A 19,449-nucleotide genomic window follows, 5' to 3' on the forward strand; every position below is an offset into this window, starting at 1 on the left:
TAGACAAGGTTATATTCATATGAGCAAAGAAGTCCCTCAAATATTTTGGAAACATATAAAACTGAAAGCATCATAATACTAATATTTCATTTTTGCAGCAGCTTGCAAATAACTTTTAGTTTGATACTAAAGAAAACCGAAACCAACTTTGAATTACTACAACACGCACTTGAGACACTGCACACCAGATCGCTCACTCAAAAGAGGGTTAACCAGCTAACTTAAGTGCTCACTCCCAAACCATTTTTCAGAGACAGCAGGCATTTATTATTAACACTTGACCTGGTAGCTTGCAACAAAATGGTCGGAAAAAACAGCATTAACAGCTTCAATTTAAGGATATCAACTGGAAGGAGTCAAGAAATACTTCATTTGAGGAGTCCTAAACCTCCAGTTTTTTTTTTGTAAAAATTACCCAAGATAAGGAGAAGAATAATAGCTTTCAAAAAGAGCATATCAAAGCAAAAATTGACAATAATTGAAACAATAAAAAAAAAAAAGAGCATATCATCATGTGAAGGAAAAACACATAATGCCAGGAAAATGCTAATCTTTGGGACAAATGATATCAGCACAGTAGCTACTTACAAAAAAAAATCGCAAACTGGATAGATATGCCGAAAACCAGCAGATATGCATATAAAGCCAGTTGAAGATAGACAATTCAAGAACTTGAAACATGAATGGAGAATTACATGGAGCAATTTTCACTCTACGTTATTATTAGCACCCCAAAATTGCATAATAATTTTCCCAGCAAAATGACAGAAGGGTGGAGAAATTATGCACTAATAATTACAAAGACAAGATGGTATCTGAGCAGGACTCATGCCTCTTTAGACATATCATTGGTAGCATTTTTGGCTGCGGATAACTTTTCGAATAGTGAATGTTCTTCCTCCTGCAACCTGAAACAAATTACTAGAAAATTGAATTAAAATAGCAAAAGGATACATAACCACATTAAAAGTCGAAATGCAAAACAGAATAAAGAAAGAAATTTGGTAACCTTGCAACAGTTCTATGATATACATCAACATCATCCTGCAGTTTCTTTATTCGTTCCTCAATCTCACATTCTTCAGCCTTCAGTTTAAAAGGCAGATAAATAAGAGAGGAAATCATACAGCATGATGTACAAAAAAAAATATCTGAACTAATTAATAATTCAATAGTTCTGAGTTCTGACATAACAGAAGACTAAAGAGCGGGCATCAGATAATCAAACTGCAAGTTATTTTTCCATCAGAAATAGCTATACATATAACACATTGTACTGCAATTGTTTCACATAACACAGAGTTCCTCCCTGCAACATTTAAGGAACTTTCATTAACCATAGCTGATGAGCACTAGATCAACTAATATCATAATCTATTTTCTTGGGGCATTTATATCTAAGGTGTCACCTTACAAGGAGTTGCTTAATATTTTGCCAAAAGTCAAGTGATGTCCTTTACAAACAGTCCTAAATTTATGCCCTCCTTATCTCCTCTAGCATCACAGAATACATAACAACCCCCTGAAAAACCCCCGCCACATAACTTCAGCACTTAATTATTCTTCTTGTGGACCAAATTGTCCCTTCTTCTAAGTCCTAACTTATAATCAGCTGCTCAGTGCTGGTCAACTCTCATCAACTTGCAGTGTTTTCAAAATACTCTTTTACTCCCAATATCCATCCAAAGACTCAACAAATTCCTCTATTGCATACAGCCCATCATTATCCAAAGCTTGAACATAATATATCATTACTCATTCTGATTGGCATATGGCTGATGCCTCCTGTATTCTTTTCTTGCAGCCATCCAGCTTTATTATGAGGCATCATACATTCATACTATCAAAGAGTCATTCCACATTTAGAAAAACATGCTGGATCAAAAGATTCAAGCTCTCCCACATATGCATATCTAGTCCTAGCTCTAACTCCAGAGCTGGTCACAATCATCTATAAATGGATCTACAAAGTAAAAGCAAGATTCATTTGTTCAATCAGCAGCTGCAAAGCAAGTTAACTGCACTATAATTCACTTGGTAAATTTTGTCCTCCAATTACAGTCACAATCATTAATGCCTGGTCTACAGCCACCCTCCAGCCACTTTTCACAATTTTGACATTATGCACCTAGCTATTCACAAACTTAAACCATTTGTGCTTCACCTGAGAATTCTTTTATATATTTGCCTTTTCAAATCTATGCTCTCTTACATGATGGTTCATCCTTTTTCTTGAGAAAGAGTGAGGCCTGATTCTTTGACAAGCTTGCATGATGTTTCCCATTGTATCACATCTGACAATGGTGTGATCAAAAACAGAAATTGTGTCCAACATTATTCACTTGATTATCCAATGCCAATTAGGTGCCAAATTACTCACTAATTCAAAATAAATAAGAGTTTCAAAATCTCAACGTCAGGAAACAGTAAAAAGAGCTAATAGCCTAAACGCGCTCTTTTTGCAAACTTATTATTCTTGGTTAACAAAAGTTTTGTCAGTAGAAGCACCTACAGAAATCCCACTCATGCTCCGACAAATGGTAGAATGAAAAGACTAAATCCAGCTCATCAAGAACAGAAAATGGAGCTCTCTTCTGCAACATAGAAAATTATCTTAGTAATGTATATAGGATAGTTGACATCAGCACTTTAAGCATCAAAACATACTGCACAGTGCAAGACATACCACACTGACCTAATATGGTACAGTACTAGTACAGGGTCTTGATATGCCCTGTACAGAGACATGGTATGCGTACTATGTGACTCCAACGGTGTACCATGAATCACTGGAGGTGTATAATACTGTACTGCACTAGCAAGGTCCCAGTATGGAGCCCTTGGTTGGCACAAGAAGCATCATCCTACTGCCTTAAAAATATCTTAAATTAGTATTTGAGTTTTTTTCCTTTATGAGCTGAAAAGGTTTCTCCCTTTACAACATTCTGCAACTTGAAGTTACCCACTCAAAAGTGCTTTTTATCGCAATGAAGATATATCTCCAACTTGACCAATTGCATATGTAACGTATTCAAACCATGATACAAACCTACAAAGCTCTCTCCATTATTACTGAGCCAGCTCTAGCCCCCATTACATATCACCAACTTAAGTATGGTCCATTTGTTTGGCCATTTCTAGGTCAAAAATTGCACATGCAATTTGTCCAGCGACCAGCTTGTTAAGTATTTCCATCTCTTCTCTAATATCTGACCAACAAAGTCTTGGATAAGTTGCCAATATGTGACTTGCAAAAACCCTCACCTGCTACCTTCTTTCTCACTTACAAGCGATCGCCATGGTTGATTAAGTCAACAACACTAACACTTGCTATTCCACCATATGCATCTTCATCAGAGAATAACTCCGTTCCAAGAAGCATATATAGCAAGATATTAAACCCAGGATTTAGGCCAGGTAATTTGTAGATGACCCTCATGATTAGGTTACTTGACACAGCCGCCTTCCCTCTAACCTAAAGCATAACAGTCAGCAATCCCTCGCTCATTTGAGACCGCAAGTGCCATATGGATTGTTGGCTCAGGAATCTCGTGTATGCACACACATGCATCATGATTCATTTCCACTTTAAATGAAAATGCTATGAACGTCTTACTTCCCAGCACAATATCCAATTTACTAAGTACATGTTGATTTGTTCATGAAGACTTGTACCACCACATGCTTACAATTTTCAGTATACTCCCCTTTGTCTATGAATCTTTAATACTTTTAGGAAAATGATTGTAGATCCATATAACATATATAGCATTATATAAAGAATATGAATGCATTTTGTAACTTATATACCACATCTGTAAGCAGTCATGTCCTATTTTACTTGTATATGGTACACTAATAGTCTGTAATACTGAACCAATGCACCTTAAATAAAATCACTTATTATGTTACCCAACAATATCAAGCGACAATTTTAAATGCTAGGCAACAATTGAGTCCATTAGCCATGTACACAACATCCATAAGTTGTTTAAACACCATTTAACTGGGTAAGCAGTAGTGATAATTTAAGGTACAATTTAGTCAAATTAGATTAAAATATTTTATCTTGCACTTAAGGAATTAGGTGTGTAGATTTTTAAATGGTAAAAATACAATATTTAACGCCAAGTATAACATATATAAGGCACTGAGAAAGATTGCAAAACATAAGGAAAGAGATCTTGGACATCCTCAACCCAAGAAGGCAAACCGGGACCTGTGCCGACCGACCGGCAATACGAACCGGCATGGATCCATACCGGACCGAACCAGACCGGCATGAACTGACATAAAGGAGAAGGGAACCAGGGAGGAGGAAAAGAGAGAGGGGAGAAGAAAAAAAGAAGGGAGGGGAAGCCATCGGAGAGGCCGTCAGAGGGCCTCCGGCCAGCCACCATGGTTGCCGGATGGTGCAATCAACACCTACAGCACCGCGGAGTGAAACAAGGACGATCACCCCTATTTCACAGAATTTTTTTTTAAAACCCAGAGTACGATGGAGCCGAGAATCTGGCTTCACTAGTTTAACTTCTTTTTAAAAAAAATCTCAAATAGTGAAGCCAGCAAAGCCATTGCCGGCTTCATCATTCATCGGCATTTTTTTAAAAATGCGATGAGGGAATAGGGATGATCGTTGCGGCTCCGCCCAGACGTTTTCCACCATTCGATGGCCACGGCAACAACCCGATGCCTTCCGACAGCCTCTTCACCGGCTGCACGACCCTCCGTACCGTTGCTCCCTCTCTCTCTTGTTTAAATGCCCTATCGGGCGACACCAAGTCACGGAGGCCTCCCTGGCGCTCTGACAACCTCGAAGGGACACCGTCGGCCTCCGACGACATCTTCCCATCTCCCCCTCCTCTCCTTTCTCTCTCTCCCTTCCTCTCTTTCCCTCTCTATCCCTCTCCGTCGTCCAGTGTTTCGATTTACCCATCCAAACCGTCTCGATTTGCCACCAGTACAGCTCGGAACGCCCTAAACCATCCGGTTCGAGCTGGTTCGACGAACCTTGTCCTCAACAGAATTTTGTTTTTTTTTAATTCATGTCTAACCTTGAGAAAGCTAAGCAACACAATTGTGTTATGACACTTAAGAGATATGCAAAATAGAACAATAGCCCACAAAATCTCCAAGCTGCAAGATATTAAGAAATCAACATGAGCTACAAGTCATCACATGTAAGACTACCTATCCATGCAAAATCTTCCTAAAGCAAGAACCGCCAGGGGACTCGAAAAGATATTGTCTAACCCAAGGTTTCCAATACCAGTTATAATAGCCATATCTCTACCTAACTGGTACAATGTCAATACATTCCAGTTCTTGGGATTGAGACTTTATGGGTTTTTTTTTTTTTTGTTGAGGTTGGGGGGGGCATACTGAGTATCGATTCCCCAAAGATACCGAGTTGGTTCACTGGTATAGGGTGATATGGTCCAGTACCGAACACCATGCTTATAACCATAAATGCCTAATAGAATAGAAATATAAACCTGTGTATTTCTCATATGTTGCTCATGAATATCATGAATTTGCTGCTCAAGCAACTTCACACGCTTGCTCATTTTCTTCGTCAAGTTCATTTCACGGGAATGCACCTCTTCGAGTTCAAGCCTCTCCTTGTAACCTAAGAAAATACAACATCATTAATACAGTGATCACTAGAGATAACGAAGGTTAAATTTAGTATTAAGGGAAATAACTGCCTCAAATGCGCAAATATATATAGGGTACCAACAAAAATGCCATGTAGTTAAAAGAAAAAAAAGGTACATGTCAATTAAAATTGGCATATATAAGATGATTACTACAATTCAAATTAATTTTTACAGCATGTAGAAATTTACTGAACCAACTTGAATAATGAACTCAACCATGAATCAATCTCCATAGCCACAGCTTAATACAAATAAATTAATCTGACCAACTAAAAGAAAATCGATTTAACACAAAAATTTTGCCATATCTGATTTATTGACAATGCAGTAGAAAGTGAAAACAATCTATCGACACCATAATTACTTAAATATAGACAGAACTTCAAAAAAGTTGAATAATCCCATGATATTAAATGGAAATATGTCTATATCACAACGTAAGTTTCATGGAGGACAGAATTTAGATGACCAATTTTATTTGGTTTTCCCGGACTTCAGAAATGTCTGACAAATGCATAGAAGAAAGTAATCAAAATGAAAAAAATCACAGAGAGAGAGAGAGAGTTTGAGTATTTCATATTTTTATCAAAGACCATACTTATATTGAATATTTCATATTTTTATCAAAGACCATATTTATATTAGTCTCTCAGAAGTCTCGATATAAAAAAAATCTTTCTCCATAACATGCCTTCCCTGCTTTGAACTTCCTAGGATTATTTTCTGGATCAATGAAAGTGTTAGCAAAGAATTGGTTTAGTGAACAGTACCTGACCAGCAATGACTGAGTGCTGGCCTATGGTATACAGTACCAGATAGACGTAGAATGTCAACATATAATGTGCAGAGCACAGATTGCATTCAATATATTATATGCATCAACCTATATGGCTGCATATCAAGCCCATAATGGCAGAGATTTAGACTTGTACCACATGTTCAACTTTTAGTCCACAGACAGTAGCCTCAGACAACCTCATTTTTGTTAGAGAAGGTTTGAAATTTTTATGCAATTTACTTTGTTTAACCTTTTTTAACCGTTTGGAGACATTGGATGTGAAAATAAGGCACAAAAGTTTGGTATTTATTTCGCAAACGGCTCATTGTCCTTTATACTAAAATATCAAAGTTACACCAGGCTTCCCATCAATCATAACCACCTAGCCTTTTCCTAATTATTTGGTCACGCTTTATGAATCCCCATTTGCCAAGTACTCCTATTTAACGCCACATCTGATTTTCATTCCAACTTTCTCCATATCCTTCTCACAAGCTCCATCCATATTACCTTACGTCTTCCTCTCTCTTTGTTACCACCTTCAGCACAAATCGAAATACCTGTCCATACTGCAGCCTAAAAACCATCTCAATCAATTTTCCATCACTTTGGCCTTAATTTGTGCAACTCCTATAGCTCCTCTAATAAATTCTTTGTTCTTTCCGGTTTTTCTATGAATTGTTTAAGTAAAAAGGTGGCCTCCATCATGGATGTTTTGGATATAAATCCAAATTAGTTATTTGAAACAATTTTTTATTTTTCTTAATCTTTGTTCATCTACCCTTTCCCATAATTTTATAGGATGATTCATAAGTTTAATTACCTCATAATTAGAATAGAATAATATTGGACTTCACTTTTATTCTCATAGATAGTTCCTACAATACTTCTCCTCCAACCAACAGGGACTTTCTTAGCTTATAAAATTTCATTAAATAAGTTCATGAGCCAAGTTAACTCAAAATCTCTCATCTTTCTAAAGCTTGATACTATTTCCTTATCTTTTTGCATTCCATTCAAAGCTATCTCCACTTAGTTTTTATGAATTGTACGAATAAATCCTTGACTCCTTCCTAATCTTTTTTCTTCAATGAAATTTCTTTTGCAGAATCCTTGTTTAACAATATCTCAAAAATAACTTTATCTTTTTTAAATTGCTTTATCTTTCACTAATATTCTATTATTCTCGCTTTTAATGCAACTAAGTTGATCAATGTCTTTAGATTTCCTCTCTAGCTTTACCTATGTTATAAATTTTAATCTCATCTTTTTTTTGAAACTAACTCATCACATGAAGTATCATATGACACATATTTAGCCTTACTAGCATTTTGCTTCTTTGCTAGCCTCATATTTTATAAAATTGTCAATATTACTTTTTTATCATTCTTGAAAGCGAATCCATTTTATTTTGATTGCTTCTTGTACCTCATTATTCCACCACCAAGTTTCTTTATTTATATATCTTTTACCTATGACTCTCATCTTTAGCTACTCTCTCAATATTATTGGCTACTTAGACCACATTTTACTTGGCTCAATCCTTAAATTCCAATTTCCCTCTTTTAGTAAAGATATAGCATTTTCCTCTTTTAACCTCCACCATATTTAAACATTTATTTGGTTCCTATCAATAGGCATTGTTCATATTTGCAATTATGGAATAGATGGAGACTGTGAGACAGTGCAATGAATAATAGTGACAACAAATTAGCAATCCACATACCAGCACCAGGTTTCAACACGCATAAAGTGCTAATGTGTGAAAAAATCTTTATGTCTGCTAGACATTTACAATTAGCTGGAAAATAATTTGATTTGTTAATATCTAAATATATGATTATGTAAAATAATTTGTACAAAAGTAACACTATGAAACTTAAAGACATTATTTTTGTTCACTATGTTCTTTTTTTGCTAAGTCAATTTATATTTTGAAATAAATTACATTAGATTAAAATCTTGAATATACATTAGTGACTTCCTGCAGAGAAAAAAAATGCCAGTTGTTAATTGCAAGAGCTGATAATGCAACACAGTTAATAAGATACTGATGGGGCTTCTTAAATTGTCACTCTTCACACCTATATCTTTGATGATTTTCGATTTTTTTTTTATTATTCAATTAGCAAATTTGATCAAGTTATGACATACAGCAGATATGTCACATAGTCCTTGCACCACACAAGTAGCACCTAATATACAAAAAAAGCAGTGAAGATGCCTCAATCGTGGCTGGTAGCTTTTCCTAGCTTGCCAAATTCAAGCACCTACCAACCCTCTGCTTCAGCAAATAAAAAATAAATCCTCAGTAGCCCTCAACACTACCATAATAAACCATCGGACAATCAAAAAAAGAAACATAAATAGCTTGATTTGTGATCATCATATTCAATTTCTCTAAGAAACCAATTTTAGTAAAAACATTAGCTCTTCAAAATCAAATCATAAGATTTTCAATTCATGCCTGATCCCGGGAATGCCCAGTCAAATGGTGAAGACAGATGGGCCAAAGGTTTTGCGCCAATATGTTATTTGATTCCAAAAATACCTAATGCAGGAACTCAACATAGACAATTTAGGCACAGCATACATGACACACAGCATTAACAGATGCACCATAAGCTTGCACCTGTCGAGAGTTTGAAATCAATAGACAAAAGTTGTACAGATTCTGCCAAACATATGAATGAATAAATATTGATTAGTTTACCTTTTGAGCTTTGATTGTTATGCTTGTAAGCAGCTCAGCTCAGGACACCTTTTGTTAAGGTTCTGAATGAAATTTGAGGACTAAACAAAGATTAACATGACATGATTGAATACAATGATGTCACCAACATCTGCTCTAACAAATCTAGTTTTAAGAATCTACACCTTGGTTGCAGAACCTTCTGCCTTAGGTAGCGCATCTATATCGATATTTAAATCCAATCTTCAAGCAGGTTTCAATTGCTTCCTATGCTGCTTTTCTACTAGAATTTTTCAGTCACCCCTTATATGTATACTTCAGAATCTTCTTTTGTTTAGACCCAAAAGATGATCAATTTTAAAACACAGAGGCACAACATTACAACATCTAACTATGTTTCTAATAATACTTATAATTCCTAAGCTCTCTCAATCTACAAAACTTTTGAGAACCACAGCACCCAGAATGGGACTCAAAAACAATCTCTACTGAGAAGAACTGATTGCGGAAATGTAACCAAGACAGGAGTCCTTTTTTTCCCCATTACTGCATCTTTTAACAAGATAAAGATTTAACATGCAAAACAGGTATATGCATGCAAATAATTATGTAAAGGCCAACAATGTCTACCTAAAAAGCACCATGCAATATAAAACCAAAAAGAAAATTTCTCTAAAAAAAAGAACAAGGATTAATATTCTAGTAGAATGCCCCAGAATATTACTATATAGATTTAAAATTAAGTCATAGGCAAGATGAAAGAGAATAAATGACTAGCCGTCAAAGCTGATTGAAAACATAACCCGGAAACAAGCAAAATGATGGATGATATCCCCAACAGGCTATAGCAATCACAAGGAATCAACAAAATAAATAAAGGATATCAAATTTTAGTGGATAACTGGTGCAGCCCAAAACATCAAACATCAAAGAAATGGTTCAATCAGACCCTTGCATGTTTCCCCGATAGCTGTAGTCAAAGATAGGTCAAACGGATGCGACTTATCATATTTAGTGAAGACTTAGATTGTGAAAGTTAATAGGAGCCTTCTAAGGCAATTCTTAAAGTGCCCAAATATGAGAGGAATCTATACTGATTGTAGAGTCCCAATAAGGGCTCAATTAGGAAAAGTAATGTTGCCGACTAATTAAATTTACGAGAACAATAGTTGGCCAGTCTAGAGTTTTATCATTTCCAAGGAGATAGTAATTTTGTGGCCACCAAGCCTTCTAAAGAAGTCACAGGAGATTTTTCGTGCATGAAATCATAAGGGTCACAACTCTCCTCTTCTCTGTTGTCTTTGTTCACTTCATAACAGTCCTTAGATCCAGAACTGACTGGATGTTGATTTTCCGTATAAAAGAAGCAGAGTGACAGATAGTGCTGTCCTTGCTGCAACAGCACGTGATAGCCCTCAGATCTACACTTTTAATCATGGTTCGTTATAGTGGAGCTCACCACCCCATACCAGGTAGGCAGGTATACCATTCCATATGATACAAATACCTAATCGAGACTAGCACGCTGAACCAACTGACCCCTACGCTCAGTGTGCCGACACTGTACCAGTGGGTGCTGGTACCAAGTCCAGCACTGAGATGGTGAACCTTCCTCTTAAAAGTGCACTTTTCCCTACATGCAGCCTCTAATCCTTTGGAACTACATTAGCAACTGGAAGGAAACATAAGCAACTGAAATGGGAAATGCATTTATATGTTTAATGAGCTATAAACAACCTAGAATGCAAGAAGGTAATCTTTTGCATGACAATCATATCATATAAAAACAAATAAAAAGATATCATCAGTAATCTAAAAGCACTCGCATACCGATGAAAGATTCTGCTCCAATTCTTCCTTACTTTTCCTTACTTCAGAGGTCTTTTCTGTCAAAAATGCAATCTGGGATTTCTTACTAGTAAGCAAGCTGTTCAATTCCTCCACCTTAGCCTGTGAATTAGAACCAAGTTAATGAACTTGACCAAATATTCTCAGTAGTATCATTTAATTAACTATTCAAGCAATGATAGAAGCTGATGAGCACAAAATATTGCCAAGAACAAGAAACAGATGGGAGCTTCATGTCTATAATATATGTTTTATCTTAGCATATTGAGACTAGGTAACAAGTAAACTCAATAACATATAACTAAGTTTACCAAGACAAGTCACTGTAGAACAGCATAGGCATATAACATATGGCATAAATTGAATTGTAAATTGTAATAACCATTATCATAGCCATCAAGCAAAATCCCAAATTATTTGGAGACAGCATTACGAGTCCTCTTTTGCCAAGCATTCCTATTTAGTGTTACATAAATGAAATAGTAATATATATATTTTTTTAAGAGAAAGAAATAAGAACAGTAATATTGAATTAACTAAAATAATGCACAGTAGAAGCAACATAAAAACCAGAAAAAAAATTATTCACCTGAGAAAAAAAAATCTTCCCACTGAAAGAAATCATTAAGTTATCAAGAAGCAAAGGACTGTAGCTTCATTTGTTTAAGTAATCTTACTTTCTTGATAATGAGAGAAGGCATAAGAGGGATACAATTGTTATTGACACAACAACTTTTACAAGTGATACAAATAAAATGTTTATAATTCTCATAACACAGCATTGTCCCACCTAGAAAGACTTACCCTCCATCGTGGTAAAAGAGCGATTCCTTTTTGATGAACTGCATGCTCTGCAGTTGTTACACATAAGTAGATTTATTCTGATTATCTGAATTTTCTTTTATAATGGCTAATGAAGGGCATTATAGTCCATCAAAAGGCTAGTTCTAGTAGAGCATTTATGTTCTTTGCATTATTCAATGACATTAATCCTAGAGAACATTGCTAGTACAAATTTGAGTTAACCTTATACATTAATAAACATGAAAGGCTACTTGTTAGCTGCTCACAACTGGCTTTTATATGAGCATAAAAATGATTATTTAAAATTAAAAACATTCATTAATGGTTATCATGGACACTGAATCATTAGAGCACCTCAATTCCCAACCAACATTGCACCAATATGGTATTGATACGAGTACCAAAACCAGTACTGCAATCCTTGGTTGCAAGACTACCCACCACAACTCATTCCCTTCATTCCCTTGTCTTTCCTCTGGAAAACCACCTTTTTCCCTTTCATTATCTAAACAAGAAGAAGATTAATTTGGAACCAAACACGGTATTGAGTATCAACAAAGCTCCACTGCCAGTGTCATATAAAATATTGGTGTTTTACACCGTAAACGCAATGCACATTGCATTGACCCTTCGAAATGTGCAATGGCTTCTTCCTACATGGCATACAGCTTCTTCTTTTTTTTTTTTCAATTCACATCAGGAATTAAAAGGAATACAGCATTCAAGGTGCAGTGAGATGTGAAGTCCCTATAGGTGTGGCCATGCCAGCAGCCCCACACAGGCACCAATATAAAGAGCCACTGTCAGCAGAGGCGAGAAAACAAAACCTCAGGTCTCCTCCCTTAGCTTGACCTAAAGTACGGCACTTCAATACAATTACTAGGATCAAAAGACTGCAAAAACCTTCCTAATTTTAGAGAAGCCCATACCAAGAAAAGCAGTGATCATCCATTCACATTTGATCCAAAAAAAAGAAAGAAAGACACTAAAACTCTAATCTATGGACACCACGTGAATGAGGAAACTAGGAGAATGACTTCTATATGTAGGACAGAATACTAGAGCTCGACAAAGGTGGTTCAAAAAAGGTACAACTTCCGTTCATCATCACACACTTTCATTTTGAGACAACAACTGTGATCTAAGAATATTGCATCAAAATAGGATACAGCAATCTAACTGAAGAAAACAATATTTGAAATACATTTATCTCACCGCATATTGCTCAATTTTAGCTTGGCATATGGGAATACGCTCTTTAAGCACTTCAAGCTTGCCAGTTTGTTCCTGAATTTGTCTATCAACATCATACACCCATGACCAGGCAAGTTTTTTCTTCAAATGTTGCACTTCTTGAGCTATTTCTTCTACATGTTCCATATTCTTAATCTTCTCCTGCAACTCATTAAGTTCTTTAACTCTGGGCATTATTGATTTTTCCAGTTGTTCAACAACTTCGGTCGCAGCACTCAGATTTTCTGTGATGCTTTGTAGAAGATCATTTACTTGTTGTAGAAGTGTAGCCTTGAAAAAGAACTGTACAAGAATAAAATTACATGCAATGTGGGGAAAGGGCATTAACTATTGAAATAATAAAAAAGAATGGCAGCAGAAAGGATAAACAGCTAGAAGTAAATATTATTTCACAGATGCCAAAAAACACTTGTACACTCCTAAAGAACTGATGCATTTGCAACAACATGACAAAAATGAAGGCACAAAACCAGGAGTTTTTAAGGCCACAAATGCAGTCAAAAAAAGAAAGAGTTAACAAGATTCACCTTAAATTTGTCTTTATCATTTCCGGAATGCAAAAACTCTCTGCTTTTGTCTTGGCTCATAATGACACATGGATTTTCAACATCAATCTGCAAATTAGCAATATGACATGCAAACATAAAAATGAAATGAGATGTAATAGAGATGTAATTGTCAAATATGGTAACTGTAGCATTAGTAACAAGGCCTAAAAGTGACAGCCAAAAAACTATGCCACCAGCTATTAGTGGTGATGAGGTATGTGTGCATGGCGGTGTTTCAAATGCACCAGCCAGATACAGGATTGGAATGTGAAGAGGGGAAAGGTGGTCATTTAACAGCATCAACCCCCATCCCCCTCCTCCTTCCCCTCCTTTATTTCACATTTAGCCCCGATGTCTGGCTGGCACCCCTTTGCATTTGCAAAAGCACAACCAATGCCTGCTTCATTACCACTCAAAGCCAATAGCAATGGGCTTTGCTTCTTTAGCATGGAAGAGACATAAAGAGCTCTTAGGAGGATTTATGCCAAATCCCATTGGCATAAACATAATGATGCATGAGAATCAACAAAGCTGGCCATCCATAATATTTGAAACACTTAAGCATTTTTGAGATTTTGACAAAGGGCATGAACAAGATTAACAGAATAAAAAAAGGTCTCATCGTTTTAAAAAAAAGAAATGGTTCACCAGATTTATCAAGAATGCATAGTTAATCACCATACATTCATCTTAAAACATGAATTTTATAGCTGCAAAACATGAAGGAAATCAAAAATTATATAAATTCCCTTCAAAATGGTGCATTACAAAACCATTTGATGCGACAGGAAATAAACATCCAAACACCAGATCTATAAATTTTTTAGATCATATTCAACAATTTGGGCAATTTGAATGGTGTGTCATGTAATTTACACAAATATAATAACCAATATTTTAAATCCCATGGGACGGAGCTGCCCCGATTTTTTCATAGAATAGAATGCGCCACTGTTCCGCCCTGTCCCGACACCTGGGATAGAAGATATCCCAAGCCATCCCAATCGGAATGCTGGGACGCTAGCGGGACGGCCCTATCCCGACATATGGGATGGTACCCCATCCCAATGTCCCGCGGAACGTCCCACTGGGACCTGAATCCTTAATGATAACCCAATAAAATCAATCCAAGCAAAATTTTAGCTCATTGACATGGACAATGTTTGAAAGCAAGTGTTTACATAGAAATATGTAGAGAGGATACAGATGGATTAGTTTTAGTTGTTCATACATTATTTGCACATTTTTAGTCACCTTTTACTTGCAAAGTGGACTAGGTGGTGTTCGATTTGGTGTGGCTACCCCTCCCAGCACCTAGGTTGATTTCTTGACATTGCCCAAAGCAGGATTTGCACAACAAATTCTTCGCGATCAAGAATTTGTTCAAAATGAAATGCATAGAAAATCTACAAGTAGTGACAAAACAATAGTCAGAACATAGTACGACTCCAATATTTGGCAAAATTGGGGCATGATAAGGGAAGGATTTGGTGAAAGGAAAATCATGTCATAAAAATATGCCTTTGTTGGCGGAATTAAATATAGTCTAAGACCACATCAGATCATATCAGCTGTTTCAGATCAGATGAAAAAGGAATAAAAAGAAGAAAAAAGTACGCTGGAGAAAGATGACAAAGAAGTTAAGAGAAGGATTTGAGGAGAAGACAAAGCAAAAGAAGAAGGTCATGATGATGATGATGATGACAGAAAAAAAATGAAATAAAACAAGGAAATTTCACCACCCTCACCTTCTTTGACATAAGTAGTGACTCATGCAGTGAGTAGATGTATGTAAGACAACAAAGAAGCAAAACCAGCAAACAAAATTAAATACAAAATGACCATCGCAGATCACTTTTTCTGATCACACGGCACCTCTAAGAGCTTAATCGAGGGAAATAAGAACCTATGGATAAGGAAGACAACAGGCTTTCCACATAGTTCAAGGTAATCATTCGTGAAAAGCATCCTTGATCTATACTGATATTTCCACAAGCATGAAGAATCAAGGTCTATGCACTTTAGAGAAGGGATTTTTATTTTGTGATCAGGGTATGAAAGAAAAATACCGTTCAATGACTTTTCTACTTCCGAATTTTCTCTGAAACAACAGTGAAAGTTCCATGGAAAGCAATATATAAACAATTACAGAGAAAATGAAGAATGAATGCTGCCAAAGAAAGAGGCATTATCTGGTTATTTGGTCACAAAAAGCATAAGAACCAAAATTTCTGGAATTTGGCAGGACAAACAAGTTAAAAACAGGGGAAAAATTTTGTATCTTAAACTTTATTAATTATAGCTCAAATCTTTACCAAATATGTGACAACTACATTATATGCATATGCCAAGCAGTTGCTTAGTTGCCAAGGTTTACATATACATTTTTGTAAAGTGGGATTTATATATAAATCTTATAAAAATATATGTTCTAATGTTGGTTCACGAATCCTAGCTTTATATCTTTCAGCTGCCTGGCTAAATTCTGTCGAAATAGGATTTAACAAATCATGATATTAAAATTTTGTTTGGATATCTATCAGCAGACTAAGGAAAATCCAACCCTACCCTCCCTAACCTCTCCTGTACACAGAAAAGAGAAAAAAAAAATCCCAAAGTCCAAGTCCCATGGGAATTATTGTCTATTTGTCAGAATATAAATTGTCTTACCCAAACCTCTCAAGGAGACTTCACACTTCAACAAAGATGAACCCAAAAGAGGATGTGTAAACTGTAAATGCAGTGTTCCCATCTTCTTACTCCCCAAATGAACCAGGTTAAGTGCTTGCATTTCATATATTCCATTGCTCCATTATATAAATAAAGCAAGACCTAAGGAGACAAAGGTCATTCAAACAAAAACCATTAAACAAATTTGTCCAAAGAAATCTATCAATATCACCAGATACTGATGGGATCCCCTTCTCTTCTACTACTCCAAAGGCACAAAAAGATCAAAAGAGAAAAGCCCAAAAGCATGTTTCTGTGCTCAAAAAAGCAATTATTTCTGAATGTCCCAACACACACAAACACAGAGATCCAATATATGAAGATTTAGAAATAAACTGAGAACATGGAGAATTGCAAAAGAAAAGGACTCTGCTGCAAAGTGTTTTTTTCCTAGCAATATACTAGACCTTAAAATCTCTAGTGCAAGTCTTTTCTTTTCATATCTAGACTTGCTAGATCTTGCCGCTGAAGTTATTCTTGTATGGTTACTGGCATTTGGAGCACATGAAAAAGGATGACTGAATCCTCAGGTAGAAGCTCCATGGGGTGAGAGAGGAGAAGAAATGGATTTGAGAGGAAAAAGAAACATAGACCAAAGAAAGATACAAGTGGGATTATGTTTCAAAAAAATAAGTGTCATGTGAATTTCCATAAAGTGCATATTTCGATGTTTACCATGACTGTTAAAACCAAAAACTTGTTTTCGACTCTCAACCAAATAGTGATTTTGAGCAAGGTTCGCCGTTTCAATACCGGACCCCGTACCAGTGAAATCCCACTATAGTGTCGGTACGCGGTACGGTATGGTACATCTATGTCCGTACATGGCGGTTCGACGTATCCGTACACTACTGGTATGGTACGGGATGTATCGAACGGTTCGGCCCAATACGAAATTCCATGATTTTGAGTAAAAGCCACTTCGTTGCCCGTGCATGCATCAGCTCTAGAAAACTAGATTGCCAAAAACATATAAAGAATAAAAATTATACAAAACTGCAATGAAAGTAACCTACATTTCAGGATGTTATAGGTTGTGCCAATAGAGAGCAAGCAATAATGAACCCAATATGTAATGGTCAACAGAGGAAGAGAATAGAAGCCAGAAAAGGGTGATGACTAGTCATTGAACTAAAACAAAAGTGAGAAATAAAAAAGCCAAGCAGTTGAGCATGGATCTGAAAAGGCAATTTAGTTATCATTTAACGGAGAACTGGCTTTTCAGTTATCCTTCAATATTCTGCCACACAACTGTGAGAGCCCTTACGGACATGTGTTTAGTCGCACATTAGTTGCGCACTTGGATAATTTTTACAAGACTAATGAATCCAAATAAAACCTTCCAACTAGCTTTTTAGGTGAGATCCATGGTCCATGAGGATTGGGGACATGCAAATACAAGCCTATTTGGGCCTAACCACAAGCCAATCATGGTGCTCATGATTAAATTTGATAGAATTTGGGATGGGATTTGGACCCTTAGCTTGACAAGGATGCCCATCTTAAATGGAGGGAGTGCATCAGGATCCGTGTGGGTGCACGTTTAGTCCCACATCAGTTATGCACCAGGTAGACTTTGGGTACTTATACAAGGCCAAGAAATCCAAATAACACCTTCTAGCTAGCCATTTTTGGTTAGATCCAAGGTCGTCACAACAGCCAAGGTAGTTTGGTATTTGAAAGATATGGCTCAAACATCAACAAGAAAACCAACTCCAACATCCCAGCCTTCAAAGTATTTTAACCCCTGACATAGTCATCACTCCCTCTCATGTCAGACAACTTAAAAAAATAAATAAATACAAAGATTTTTGAAAGATAAGATGGTTCATTACATGAGTGCTTATACCTTTTTAATATGCATAGCATGTGCATGATGCTAGCTGTTAGAATGCAAGCACATTAGCGAACAAGAAATCATTACGGAAAAAACTATAGATCCAATTAAGGTCGGTAAAAATATCAAGTATTTGCACTCACATTAAAATGCTCTACTAGTTCATTTAGTTCACCTTTCCGATAAGCAACCTTTTTTCCTGTTCAAGGCATAAAGTTAACAGATGTCTAAATTGAAAAGGGAAAAAATTAGGAAATGGATTTGCATGGAAAAATATAATAGCAAGAACACAAACTTATGATTACAGAAAACTCAAAACAGTTAAGTATGTTCAAGTTTTTAATTTTATAACTGAAAAGTCACCGACAGCAAACAAATCATCAACTTCCAAAGTTAAAAGCACCATTACTCTCTCATAAACCCGCTCACACATACACAGGTAATGTGTACGATATAATAAAAAGAAAAGTTTATAAACAACACACCGAGATTTATACAATAAAAGAATTGTAATGCCAATAAATTTTATGAAGTTAGTTTATATTAGACAACTGAAATGCATTGGATAAAAAATGAGAATTATCTAATTTTTTGTTGTATTCAAAAAATAAAAATTATTGTTTTGCTTGCTAATTGTAAAATTTGTTAGTTGTTTTCTCACTTTCACTTCAACTTTCTTATTTACTGGATCAAAGTTCCATCATTCAATTTTCTTGTTGAATATTCCAGCTTCAATTGTCTTTTTCATCTTCTAGTGATGAAAGAACTAATACTTCTAAGAGCAAAAGGCTAATATTACCATTAGGAAAGTCCTGATATTTTTAGGAACTTGGCCCTCATTTAAAGCCTGGCTTGTCCCTCATATGTAAAATAACTATATGCTATATAACATAAGATACAATTATATACAGTTGAAAATGTATATATATATAATACCATATGATATATTTACATTATAATATGTTATGTATAATAAGACATATTTAATGTATCAAATATAATTTGTTACTAATATAATAAATTAGTCAGATATTATGAGAAGTTTAGCATGATATAATATTCCAATATTATGAGATTTGTATAACCAGTAATTAATTATCAGTATGAATATAATATTTTATTAATATAATAAATTAGTTTAATATTAGAAAAGTTTAATAAGATATTGTATTCTAATATTATGAGATTTGTATAACCCATAATTAGTTATCGGTATGAATAATTCATTATCATAATATTATTACACAAAAGTGAGATATAATAACTCAATTGTCATACTATAATACAATAAATTAATT

The 19,449-nt window shown here is 35.6% G+C and overlaps 2 protein-coding genes across 3 annotated transcripts in view; one reads left to right on the forward strand and one right to left on the reverse strand.

The window, feature by feature from the left end:
- LOC105043642 (uncharacterized) overlaps positions 1-19,449 on the forward strand; it is a 197,448-nt gene that overhangs the window by 148,555 nt on the left and 29,444 nt on the right. The gene's annotated exons all lie outside the window — the stretch shown is intronic.
- Positions 1-19,449, reverse strand: part of LOC105043644 (structural maintenance of chromosomes protein 6B) — a 50,179-nt gene that overhangs the window by 26,406 nt on the left and 4,324 nt on the right. The window contains exons 4-11 of the mRNA XM_073255726.1: positions 18,295-18,350; positions 13,564-13,650; positions 12,998-13,318; positions 10,961-11,080; positions 7,774-7,785; positions 5,496-5,618; positions 1,010-1,086; positions 833-908 (exon numbers count right to left, since the gene is read on the reverse strand). Of these exons, the coding sequence (XP_073111827.1) occupies positions 833-908; positions 1,010-1,086; positions 5,496-5,618; positions 7,774-7,785; positions 10,961-11,080; positions 12,998-13,318; positions 13,564-13,650; positions 18,295-18,350 (872 nt within the window). The remainder of the gene's footprint in view (positions 1-832; positions 909-1,009; positions 1,087-5,495; positions 5,619-7,773; positions 7,786-10,960; positions 11,081-12,997; positions 13,319-13,563; positions 13,651-18,294; positions 18,351-19,449) is intronic.

This window comes from Elaeis guineensis, chromosome 4 (assembly GCF_000442705.2).
Source record: "Elaeis guineensis isolate ETL-2024a chromosome 4, EG11, whole genome shotgun sequence".
Lineage (NCBI taxonomy): Eukaryota > Viridiplantae > Streptophyta > Magnoliopsida > Arecales > Arecaceae > Elaeis > Elaeis guineensis.